General features: G+C 43.3%; 1 protein-coding gene across 14 annotated transcripts in view; it reads left to right on the top strand.

Annotated features, from left to right (window-relative positions):
* Positions 1-12,178, top strand: part of MAST4 (microtubule associated serine/threonine kinase family member 4) — a 575,525-nt gene that overhangs the window by 540,956 nt on the left and 22,391 nt on the right. For all 14 annotated transcript variants that reach the window (XM_070519562.1, XM_070519559.1, XM_070519558.1 and 11 more), the window contains 5 exons: positions 840-941; positions 6,654-6,776; positions 6,972-7,084; positions 8,890-9,017; positions 9,374-9,609. In XM_070519562.1, the coding sequence (XP_070375663.1) occupies positions 840-941; positions 6,654-6,776; positions 6,972-7,084; positions 8,890-9,017; positions 9,374-9,609 (702 nt within the window). The remainder of the gene's footprint in view (positions 1-839; positions 942-6,653; positions 6,777-6,971; positions 7,085-8,889; positions 9,018-9,373; positions 9,610-12,178) is intronic.

Here is a 12,178-nt window from a genome sequence, read left to right as displayed (position 1 = left end):
CAAGAGGAATCAACTGTTTAATTAACACAAGCAGCAAATGCTGGCTTTGTTCTCGATGCCTTACGGCTCAGATGCATATTCATGTTTGATTTTCCAAATCAGATTTAAACTGCAGCAGAGGAAGCTAGAGGCAGGCACACACAGATATAACTCATGTTTTTATTGCATTTCCATACACACAAGCACGCACACCTATCTTCAGGCAAACTCCTTTAGAATGTAGAACATAGTCTAATATTTATGACAGATTTTAAATACTTCCATTACTCTGATTACTTTGGATTTTTTTTCTCCTTCAGTCTTAGCATTTTTGACCTTTCCTTTGTCTCTGGAAACAGTTACTTCTACTGTTTTTAAATTATTTTTTGCTTCTCGGAGCTGAAGAGCTCTGCGGCTGTGGCCGAATCCTCAGTTGAGAATTGTCGGAGAGGAAATGTTACTGTCAGATGATGCCTGGATAGGCAAGCACCTGAAGTGCACGTGTTCAGAGTTTCCACTATGTTGAGTCTTCTTAATAACTAGAAGGAGCAATTTGTCGTGAGCCAATTCTGCGAAAGAAAAGTGAATGAAAAAGGCAAATGAAGGACACTGCTTGTTGAAGTATTCTCTCCCTGCCTTGTTAAAACCTGTGCTATTCATCCCTTGTAAAACAATGCCTCTCAAACTTGCCTGGGCCTAGGAATCAACTGAAGAGCTCCTTAAATGCTGATTCTGTTTCAGTGGGTCTGGGGTGGGGCCTGAAATGCTGCATTTCTAACAGCTCCCAGGTGAGTTCACGCTGTTGGGACCTGGACCAGCATTTGAGCAATAAAGTTGTAAACTACTTTTCTTCCTTCTAGATGAGATCAACTGGCCTGAGAAGGATGAGGCGCCCCCACCTGATGCCCAGGATCTGATTACCTTGCTTCTCAGGCAGAATCCCCTGGAGAGACTGGGAACAGGTTAGAGCACATATGTTTTAATTTTACTAGTATGCAAGAAATTGTATCTATGTGGGGCCTCAGAGGTTTCTGTTTGTGTTCTGTTCTTTGCATAGGAAACATCTGTTAGTCGCTGTAGAACATGACTACAACACATTAGAACAGTCCTATTTTAGACTTTTTTTCTGATTCAGAGCAGTATGTACACTAGGAGGGTTGGTGGTGGTTTATTGTTGTTCTTGTTTTTTGCAAATCAGAAATTATTCTTAATTTGTTTCAATAAGTAAATTATTTCTGGAAGAAAACCTCAAGGGCAAATGTAACTCGTCTGTCCTGAAACGAACATAATCTTAAATAATTTGAAACAGCATAGAGATGCGAAGCTTTTTTTGTTTGGGTTTTTAAAAAAATACATATATTCCCAGAAGCATTTGACCCAGTACGTCACTGTCTCGGGCTTTGAAGTGGCTTATCAGTACTTGAACTAATTAGTAGAAATGAGCGCCTGGGGTTGAAGCCTGCTGTGCCATCGCTGGGATCAGCACCAGGGCCTGGTGCCGAGATGGGGCGTTAAAAACCACTGACTTTCAAGATTAAGGAGATAGTAGATTTGTTTCTTGCTGATTATTTGTCCTGACCGTTCTGCTTCCAATTTTTTGTTTCTGCCCTTCTTTTTCTTTTTTCTCCTTATATTCTGAGTAGACAGGCATAGAGATTTCAATATAGGGTTCCAGCCTGCCCTCGTATGTGGTTTCATCTAAATGAGACTAAATATTAAATAGAAACACACACAACACGTACAAAGTATCCATAATTTTCATCAGTGAAAATTCTTGACTTGATGGTTGTTTACTCTGAACTGTTTCATTCTACCCTATTTTGATAGAAATATCAGAAAACACTGAAGAAATCATTCTCTCCCCTATTTTTCCCAAGACAAAAATCATTTGCAACAGCTCCAAATATATATATTGTTCTCCACAATATAAGAGTTGTTATATACACAATGTAAGCTGTGTTGCCCACAGCTTCCCCAGTTGGAGGGTTCTGTTCTTGCTTAAATGTGGGGTGCTGTGTTACTAGAGTTTATGATGATGCAGTGAAACCCATGGGCCAAATCTTTATTGTGTAAGCAAAGTTTTAGTGAGACACGGTAATGCCATTCATTCACATATTGTCCATGGCTGCTTTCATGCTACGGTGCCAGATCTGAGTAGTCATGACAGACTCCAGGGCCCAGAAAGCCTAAAATATTCACTATTTGGCCTTTTACAGAAAAATCTTGCAGACTGTGTATTAGAGAATCCAAGAAGGTTTAAAATCAGGGCTCAATTGGGAAAACCTTTTTGAGTTGAGGCTGTTGCTGGAATACCATCTGCCTTTTTTTCCTCTTTCAGTGGATGAGTGGGCCTTTAACTAGGAAAGGCAATTTAAATGGACGTTAAGAACACAAACGCCAGAGTCAGATTGCCTGAGTTTAAATCTCAGCTGTGTGACCATGGACAGGTGGTTTCCCTTTCTGTGCCTCATTTCCTTGTCTGTGAAATGGAGCTTATAGTAGTGCCACATCACAGGGTTATTGTGAGGGTGCAAGATCATCCACTCTGCCTCTTAGAACCAGTGGGGACAGTGCTGCTGGTTTTGTCGTTGTTATTTTTCTGCAAGTATAATCTCATGCTTTCCATTTTGGACATATAAGATACAGAAATGGTAGCGGTACCCCGCACCGCCCCTCCCACCCCCCCACCCCCCCCACCCCCCCCGCAAACTTTGAGCTGATTGAGCTCTTTGAATAGAGTACTCGATATTTCTTCCCATCCTGTTTGGTTTTCCTCTTGCCTTACAGTGACTATCAAACTTGTTATTTCCCGCCCTCTGTGACCTGCGGTCAGATTTGCTTTATGGTTCAAGAGATGTGAGAAGCTGTCAAAGAATTAGTGTCAAGGCTCTGTATGGGGCAGAGTGTTGAGGAGTGATTTTTACTCTTTGAGCCAAATGTGAGAAGCAGTAGCATTTTAAGGTTGTTCTGCAACAGTACAAATATTTATTTATTTATATGCCCTAATCAACTCTCCCGGAGAAGTGTTGTCCTAAGGTATGATTAAGCATATATTAGAATTGGCACCCCCTTGAAAGAGCACCCTTCCCTTCAGTGTTCATGTGTCAGTTTGGAGTTTCCCACTTAATACTCTGCCCGTTTCCCTCTAAGACTACTTGGATTCTTGAATGGGGCTAGCTTTAATGAGATGAGGCTATGATGATGGTTAGCGCATTCAGGTTTATATATTATATGCTACAGGTTAGCTGTCTGCACATTTTCTCCTTGACCTCTGCTTTCGGTCTTTTCAGGGTTTGACAATTTGAGAAACAAATCTCCTAGCAGAAGCTCAAAAGAGATATTTAAAAGACCCTGCCCAAGCTCTTAGCATTGTCAGGAAGTACTTGCCAAGCAGGCAGGTCCAACATGACAGATCTCAGTAGGGCCCGGAGAATAAGACGGAGAATCCCGCAGGCCTGCCATGCTGCTTCCAATGACAGCATTTTGGATTTAATGCATATTTAGCGGGCAAAATAATGCACCGTGAAAATGTGCGAATGCACATTTGCCCGAGAGACTAGAGAGGCTGAGAAAAGGAGTGTGAAGAACATGATGGATGTTTAAGAAACTTCCCTGAAAGGAGAGAAAAACTCAAGGGAGAACATTAGTGCTAAAGCATAACTTGCAACTGGGGAACTTGGCGTCCTTGGACTAGACTTTTGAACTTGTAGAGTATTGAGTGGCAGCATGGCTCATTGGACTTTTGAGCTGCTCAGATGTGACTGACTCCCACCCGTGTACCCGCTGGGAGGTCTGGAATAGTTTCTTCATTGCCCAGAGTCTCAGTTCCCTAATCTATGAAAATGGACATGTTATGCACCTCATGAGATTATTGTGAGGACTAAATGCAAACATGTTCGTGGAAGTGTCTAGTACATCGACATAGTGCATTATAGGACCCCAAGAAGTAATCAGTTTCCCTTCCCTTCTTGAAGAATTCTTACAATGGAAGCCGTCAAGTTCATGAGTTCCTGGGTCTGATAATTTGTATTTGGTTCATAATGCCCTCATCCGTATTGTACCAACAGTTTAGCCCAGAGATAATTCTTCCCCGGTGTGTCCCTTTAATTCTTTTCTTCCCCATCCCTTTAAAAGTGCATGAGGAACAGGACCCAGTGATAAGCAACCTCTTCTCAATGGGGCTTAAAGGCCAGAGTTTGAGAAATGTGAGCTGGGTCAGCAATGGGCTGTGACTCCTTGGGGAGGACCCATTTGTCATCATCCACAGGAATGAAGCAAATGTTCTCCCTGACTTGGGTCCCAAAGGGTGGCAGGCCGGGGAGTGAAAAACCGGACACTCTGGCTGTGATCCAGAAGTGCTGATGGAGCCCTTGGCTCTAGAGAACTGCTTTTCTAGGTAAAGTTGAGCTGCCTCAGATTATCAGAGCTGTCATGTGATATGGCCCCACGAGCAGCCACTGAAGTGGTAGTCATTGCATTATAGTGTATGGTGGGCCACCAAGTAGGGCTTGCCTCTTTGGACCTCAGTGTCGTTGGCACAGTGAGGGAGTTGGGTAGGTAAATATTTAAGCCTTTTAAGCTACTCCAAGATAAGAGCACTACAAGAAAATGTCACCAGCTGTGTTTCGGGCTGTTGGTTGGGCTAGGTGACAGCCAGGAGGCATGGAGGACTGGAGCTGGACTATGCAGAGGTGCCATGGGAACAGCCTCAGGAATTGGCTGCTCAGCCATGTTCCCTGGGATCGGCAGTTGTGAATTCATTTCCAAACTGGTGCAAGAGAGATGGCAGGATAGGATCTGAACTAAAACATGCCTTCCCCTTATATGGCGTGTGGCATTATGGCACTGAGGATGGACCTGGGTGTTTTTAGACAGACCTCAGCTCAGCCCCTCTAAACCTTACCCACTGGCTGATCTTGGTCCAGAATACTTCATTGCTTATCCTCAGTTTCCCCCTCTAAAAATGGAGTTGATAATGCCTACTTCGTCGTGGGGTTACTTTTAATGAGTTAGTTGAAGGGAACAAGATGCCTCTAGCATCCAGTGCAATGCTTGTTGAAGTCAGCCCTCAAATCCCACTGCTGATGCCATTCCTGTTGTGATCACCATCAGACTTGAGTATCGTGCTGTGAAGACAGAGAATGCCTGGATAGGATCCTAGAGAAAGATTCCAATCAAATGCTTTGTAAAGAAGAACCCATTCTCCCTTTTTGGGGGGGATTTTCATACTTTACCCTTATCTCTCCCTTCCATTGTTTTAAGAACTCTAGTTTCCCCTGGCTGGGCTTGGAGCTCTGACCTGCACCTTGGGCTAGAGGGGCCTGATGGTGACAGAGCCACATCTTTGAACTACACAGACAGTTCCCCTGCCCCAAGATCCAAGCCCATTTTTCATTCAGCTTGCATTTCTCATCCTATTCCTTTTGTACCCCACTGAGGACAGGATGAGAAACATGGGTGACAACTGCATTAAAGAGGTGTTTACATCAGACTTAGAGGGGCATCTCCTGGCAGGGAGGCTGATTAGATGCTGGTATTAGTCTTGTGAGTAATCTCTCTTCCTGGTGTTTTTTCAGGATTGGTTCTTCCTTATTTCCCTCATGAACCGGGGGGTGGGGGTGGGGAGTACAGGGTGGAGGCCTGATTCTCACACTATGATTTTAAAACTTGTGTACTTTCTTCTCTTTACATGGGGTAGGGTGTTATATTTTGATGACATCTGCCTTTCAAAATCACTCTTCCAAGTCATGCATTGAATTAAAAAACATTTTCACTGAATTGTGCTATCATGCTGACTTGGCAAAAAGAAGCCTAAAACTTAAGAATTGCAATTGATTTTCATCACATGCATATAAATCTATCAGATTTGCCAGTTACTTACTTAAGAATCTGTAATATAGGGGCCGGCCCAGTGGCGCAGCAGTTAAGTGCAAACATTCCGCTTCGGCAGCCTGGGGTTCAACGGTTCAGATCCCGGGTGCGGACGTGGCACCCCTTGGCACGCCATGCTGTGGTAGGCGTCCCACATATAAAGTGGAGGAAGATGGGCATGGATGTTAGCTCAGGGCCAGTCTTCCTCAGCAAAAAGAGGAGGATTGGCAGCAGTTAGCTCAGGGCTAATCTTCCTCAAAAAAAAAAAAAAAAAGAATCTATAATACATAGAATCTAATTCCTGCCTATGTTAATAAGCAATCCAATAACATTGAAGAGTAACCATTATATACTATTTAGGAAAAATTCATCTTTATTAACCTTACCTCCAGAGGAAATACTGCTGAGGACAATTTTGCGCCTTGTTAGAATTTCTTTGGATATGTAATGAGCAAGTCTGCTTTGGGCCAACATGTGTCCAGGTCCCCAGGTTCAGCATAATGTGATTTTAAGTGGCCGCATCATTAACCTTTGAAAAAGGGAGGAAGTCATGGAAAAATTAACAGAGAAAAACTGTGGCATGGCAACTGCTGTTAGCAAAATCAAATCTGCTAATAAATTATGGGAAGATTTTGGGGGGGGGGTTTGGTTATAGAATGAAAAAGTAAGATTTCCATGACTTCTTCATTTCTCTGTGGATAGATTTTCTGTTTTCCTGGTCGTCTGTAAAAACTGATGTTTCCCTTTGCTTGGAGGATAGTTTAACACTTTCTCTCTGTCCTTCCTCCACTCCCCGCCCCAAGGTGGTGCGTATGAAGTCAAACAGCATCGGTTCTTCCGTTCTTTAGACTGGAACAGTTTGCTGAGACAGAAGGCAGAATTTATTCCCCAACTGGAATCCGAAGATGACACAAGTTATTTTGATAGTATGTGCATTATCTGATATAAAACATTGTTTACTTCATCGAATATTATCTCCACTTTTGATAGCACCTTCCAATCTTGAACCTATGAGTTCTTAAATGGGATGTTGCTTTGATATAGAAACTCCTAATTAAAATGTCTAAATTAACAGCCAAAATTCGCAGTAATGGGAACTGTTGCCAACCATTTCTCTGCAGCTCGGTCAGAGAAGTATCATCACATGGAGACCGAGGAAGAGGATGACACGAATGATGAAGACTTTAACGTGGAGATAAGGCAGTTTTCCTCATGTTCACATCGGTTTTCAAAAGTAAGTGAAATACGGCATAAACATACCGGGACTCTCTGGGAGACTTTCTCACTGGCCAGATGGTAGGTGCCCCTAAATAGCTGGGCAGGAGTGTGCGAACCACCTGCAGTGCTTTGAGTCTTGGCGTCTCCTGTACTTAAAATACCTTTTTGTTTAGGGAAAGTGACCCCACCATCTTGATAATCCAGAGTCCCTGCCCCCCACAGGAGTGTATTTCTCTGTTTCACTCTGCACAGATCAATCTTTTTTTCTTGGAGGGACAAACTTACGCTCGGAGTCTTGTCTTTGGAGCACGTGGTGCCATATACGTGCTGAGCGCACCTTGCGTGCCCTGGCCTAGCTCCGTGCCGGGCTGTGGGGCATCCCCCCATTTCTTTCATCTTATGCTGAAGAACATTGAGCTCATTGTGCACTGACGCCTCTCCCAGGGTCGCACAGAATACAACACAAAGGAGAAGGCTTCATCCTTGAAATAAGGCGAGACACTAGGGTACTACTCATTGTGGAATGAGAAAGTCTTGTAACCAGTAAGGGAAAATGTAAGTTGTATTAAAGACACAGTAAGAAGCCAAGCTAGAATTTTGGAAATGGTAGAAGATAATAAAATCAGTGTTTGAGGAAGGTGCTTTTTTACTGATTGTGGTAAGATTAAAAAACAAACAAACAAAACAAAGAAACCTGATAGTCCTGAGGCAGGGCGGGGCCCTAGGAAAATGGAAATGCACCTAGAGGGCACCCCACCTCCCTTTTGCTATTTTCAGTAGCTATATATTTTCTGTTGCCATGGCACTTTGCTTGATTATTGTTTAGCTTTTCTATAGCATTTAGTGACTTTAAAGTGTTCTGTACCTTTATCTAAGTGACTACCTAGAGTGCGTCTGCAAAGTGGCCCGCACTGCCTCCCTGTTTGTCAAAATGACAAAGTGAGGTAGAGATTTCGCTGGAGTGGTGGCGGATCTGTCCCACGGCCAGGACAGAGGCTGTGGTAACACTGAATATCGGCTCACACCAGTACCTGTTCTCTGGCCAGCCCCTACACCCTGTTTCCTTCCTGCCGTCTCCTGTTCTCTAGCCACCTTCCTCCTAACTCGTAGATTATAGGAGGTCCAAGGGCCATTCCCATGAGAGCAGCAAGTGGCTGAGTGGGGTGGTAGGGAGTGCTTCCTGCCCTGGCTCTCAGCCCGTTTTCCCTTCCATCTTTCCTGTGAGACCACAGAGACCTTGGGTTTGCCTAAGTGCTCATACCCTTCAGAAATCCCAGTACCAACATAGGAAGCTGCCTGTCTGTATATGTGATTCATAAGCCAAAGAGAAATGTCTGACTCATAACCAAATATGTACTATACCCTCCCCTGCACATAAGTCTTGAAACAGGTAATTTATCCTTCTCTTCACACTCAATTCCAATTCATTTTTCTCCTCCCCCCCCACTTCTAGTGGCCATTAAATCTTTTTCTCTGTGATTTTCTTTTTCTGATTGACTTCATGGTTGAAAAGTAATCTAAAGTATGCATTGATCCCCAGGCCTAGAAACCCGAATGTATCTATGGATTTTGTTTGCAGATACCAAGTCCATAGCGAGACATGGTGAGAGGGTGATGGATTCATAGCTCCCCACTGCAAAAGAAAAAAATTATGCAGTGACCATTCGTCTCACGACTAAGTGAACAGCATTGGAAGTTCTGAATTCACAGTCCCAATTCAAACTCTAGTCATACTATAAAGTTTTTCTCCCAAGATGTGGAGTTTTTTCTGACACACTCTTTTAAGAAGCTACTGATAAGCCCTGACTATTTGCCTTCCAGGTTTTCAGCAGTATAGATCGAATAACTCAGAATTCAGGAGAAGAGAAGGAAGACCCTGCGGACAAAACGAAAAGCACAACTTTGCCATCCACAGAAACGTTAAGCTGGAGTTCAGAATATTCTGAAATGTATGTGAAATGCCTGTTAAAAAATATCATAAGCAGTAGCAACTAGAGCAGTGGTTCTCAAAAGTGAGAGTGCATCAGAATCACCTGGAGGCTTATGAAAACACCGACTGCTGGGTGTTTTTAGCAGAGTCTCTGATCCGGTAGATCTGGGGTGGGGGCAGGGAATGTGCATTTCTGACAAGTTCGCAGGTGATGCTGCTGCTGCTCCTCTGGGTACCAGGCTTTTAAGAACCACTGCACTAGATGTGTGTTGGTTAGGCTTATCCAAGTTCCATTTTTACCTGGTTTCCTCCAAAATTTGCCTTGAACATAGTTTCCTAGTATGTATATATGACTTTGTTTTTGTTTTGATTAAGGCAACAGTTATCCACATCCAACTCTTCAGATACAGAAAGCAACAGACGTAAACTCAGTTCTGGCCTGCTTCCCAAACTGGCTATTTCGGCAGAGGCAGGACAAGATGCAGCTGCTTCCTGCCCTGGAGACCCCCACGAGGAGCCAGAAAAGCCAGCCCTTCCTCCTGCAGAGTGTACTCAGGAGGAGCCAGAGGTCACCACCCCAGCCAGCACCATCAGCAGCTCTACTCTGTCAGGTAAGGCCCTCGGCCAGGTACCTGCCATCCACCCCTCATCCACCACACTGGGAGGTGACTGCCCATGCTCTGAGTCCCAGGCCTGGTCTCATCGGGGGGTGGTGGTGAGTGCTTTGTGCTGCTAGACTCCCTCCACAGCTGTGCTTCTTGGGCTTGAGGGATGAGCCCCTAAGAACTAAGATCAACTGTCCCAGACCCTCCTTAGTGCATGGCCACACAGCACACCCTTCTGGCTTCAGTTTGACCCAAGAGCCAGCCTTAGCTTTCACAGCTGGGTTTCCGTGAGATCCTTGGATGACAGTCAGAACACACTAAGGGAGGATGTTCTCTGTTGTTGATGCAAACGCATGTCTTGTGGAGTTGCATTTAGCTAAAATTAGGAGTAAGGGACAATATCAAATAGTCAAATGGTCAAAATTACCCTCACGAATGTCTTAAATCACCCATAAAATACAGTATAAAGCCAGTTTTCCCTCCAGTGTTGAAATGGATGGTTGTTTCTTTGAAGAAATTGGTTTTGTTATGGGGCCAGATTGTACCAAATAACTTCCCTCTCCGCGCCAGACCGTCGGTGAGTGCCAGAGGATGCTGTGCTGCCTCCATGCGTCTAGGACTGAGAGGGGAGAGGGCACACAATGCAAAGTGATATTTTCTGTGCATATGAAACAACTTCACTGCAGACAAAAGTTACCTTCCCTGGCTGGGTACCTGGACTAAAGAAACTCCTGAGACATCTTTGGCTGCTTGGGAGGCAGTCAAGGAGTTTTGGATCCTTTCTGTGAAAGCACTTTATAAGGTCACTTTTGTGTGAAATAACCTTCCCAACAAGAGGAATAGTGTCTTCACAGATTTCTAAGATGTTGAATGTATCATGGAGACTTGCTGGCCCTTAGTAATGGAGGTATCCTCATTAGGTAATCAAACTTGCACTTCCCTCAGAGCAAGCCCTTGAAGTGCATTTCACATGTTATTTGGTTTATAAAAATCTTATACATAGCATATCCTTCTACAGGGCAATGTGCATTTATGCTTTTTTGAGAAAATAAAGCACGGATATGGCTTAGCATCGCTATAATAAATGTTTTCATTAAGTCATATTCAGTATGTTATATTGATAACCATGAATGATTCCAAGATTTTTCATGAATACTTTTTTAACTAACTGAATATTCATAATGTAAGGTTTTTTACATCATTTCAGGAAAATCAATTTTACAGGCTGGGTTTATTTCAGCATCACTAAAAGTTTGGTTCTATGGAGCTGCACATGTGCTTATAGTTTATCATGGGGAAGAGTAATGTTGGGTTTCTCTCTTCCCTCTCTTCACCTCACTTCTGTTTCCATGTAGGATAATCCCACTTGTCTAATTCTTGCATAAAGCCAAGAGAATAGCAGTGAAGAAGTAGTGCAGACACAACCTAGTAGTTTACGATTCCTGACCACTTTTAGCTCATGTTGGCAACCAAATCAGATGTAGATATCTCACTAGTTTCTATTTCTGGTTACTAAGGTCTCATCTGTTTCTTAGTTTGTTATCTTACTCTGCACAGAGTATACTTACCCCCATTTAAAACTTCTTAATATGGTGAGTTGTTGCTGACCTCTTCAGCCTACTCACTGTCAGAAGGGGAGGACGTAGAGGGAGGGGAACAGCATCTAAGCATTTGATTGATTGCTTTCGTCATTTAAAAAAAACATCTGCCAAGGTCCTGCCATGCATTTTGATTAATAGATTCAAACCACCTTTCTCTCTGTCTCCCCCATACATACACTAAAAATAGTCAAAGACCTTGGGGGCTGTAGACAATAGAGGGATGAGCTGATTTGCTCATAGCCAAGGGTAATTAGGGAATCTGAAAACCATGACTGTAGTAAAATTAAATTTGTTGATTTTTATATTCCTCCGCCATCAAAAAGGAAGAATCCTTGACATTTCCAGAACATTAAGGTGACATTATCTACCATTGGCAGAAAAGAAACACACGCTTATATACTGTGCTATGAAGCAAGAAGGAGGGGTGATAAAAGAGAACATTGTATATTCACACTCTGGCATTTAGGGAGGTACAGCTTTATACCTGTTTCTCTTTTTTCTTAACTACCTTGTATTTGAATCAGTGAAAAGTAAAAGTCTTGAAGTCTTAGGTGTGGTGCTTGAATGCATCCAACAAATTATTCATTGTAAAGAGATGCAGCTTTTCATTTTATACTTGTCAATGATCGCATCCAAACCAAACTAGGAAGGAAGAGAACGGAGCGTATAACTTACCCAAAAGTGAACTTAAGTTTTGTGAGATGAGATTTTCGATGTGCGAAGCAGTTTTTATCAAGGCCTTCGGCAGTTGATTTCTTTATTTAGAGCGAATGAAATAAATGTACTGTTAAGTGAGTTCGAGTTTGGCGTATGGGAGTAGAAAGATTGTTGATATTTGCCTTAAGATTGGCTTCCTTTGTGGGTCGGATGCTTGCCTCGTGGAAGCCGGTGAATCTTTTCCTGTACCTACGGCAGAGTAGACGGCCATGAACTGTGCTATGCCCACGCCCACTCTCCCACATCCCGGGCTTCCC

The sequence above is a fragment of the Equus asinus genome, chromosome 10, assembly GCF_041296235.1.
Source record: "Equus asinus isolate D_3611 breed Donkey chromosome 10, EquAss-T2T_v2, whole genome shotgun sequence".
NCBI lineage: Eukaryota > Metazoa > Chordata > Mammalia > Perissodactyla > Equidae > Equus > Equus asinus.
The sequence above is the reverse complement of the archived record's forward strand: the minus strand, read 5'-3'. Positions and strand labels throughout refer to the sequence as shown.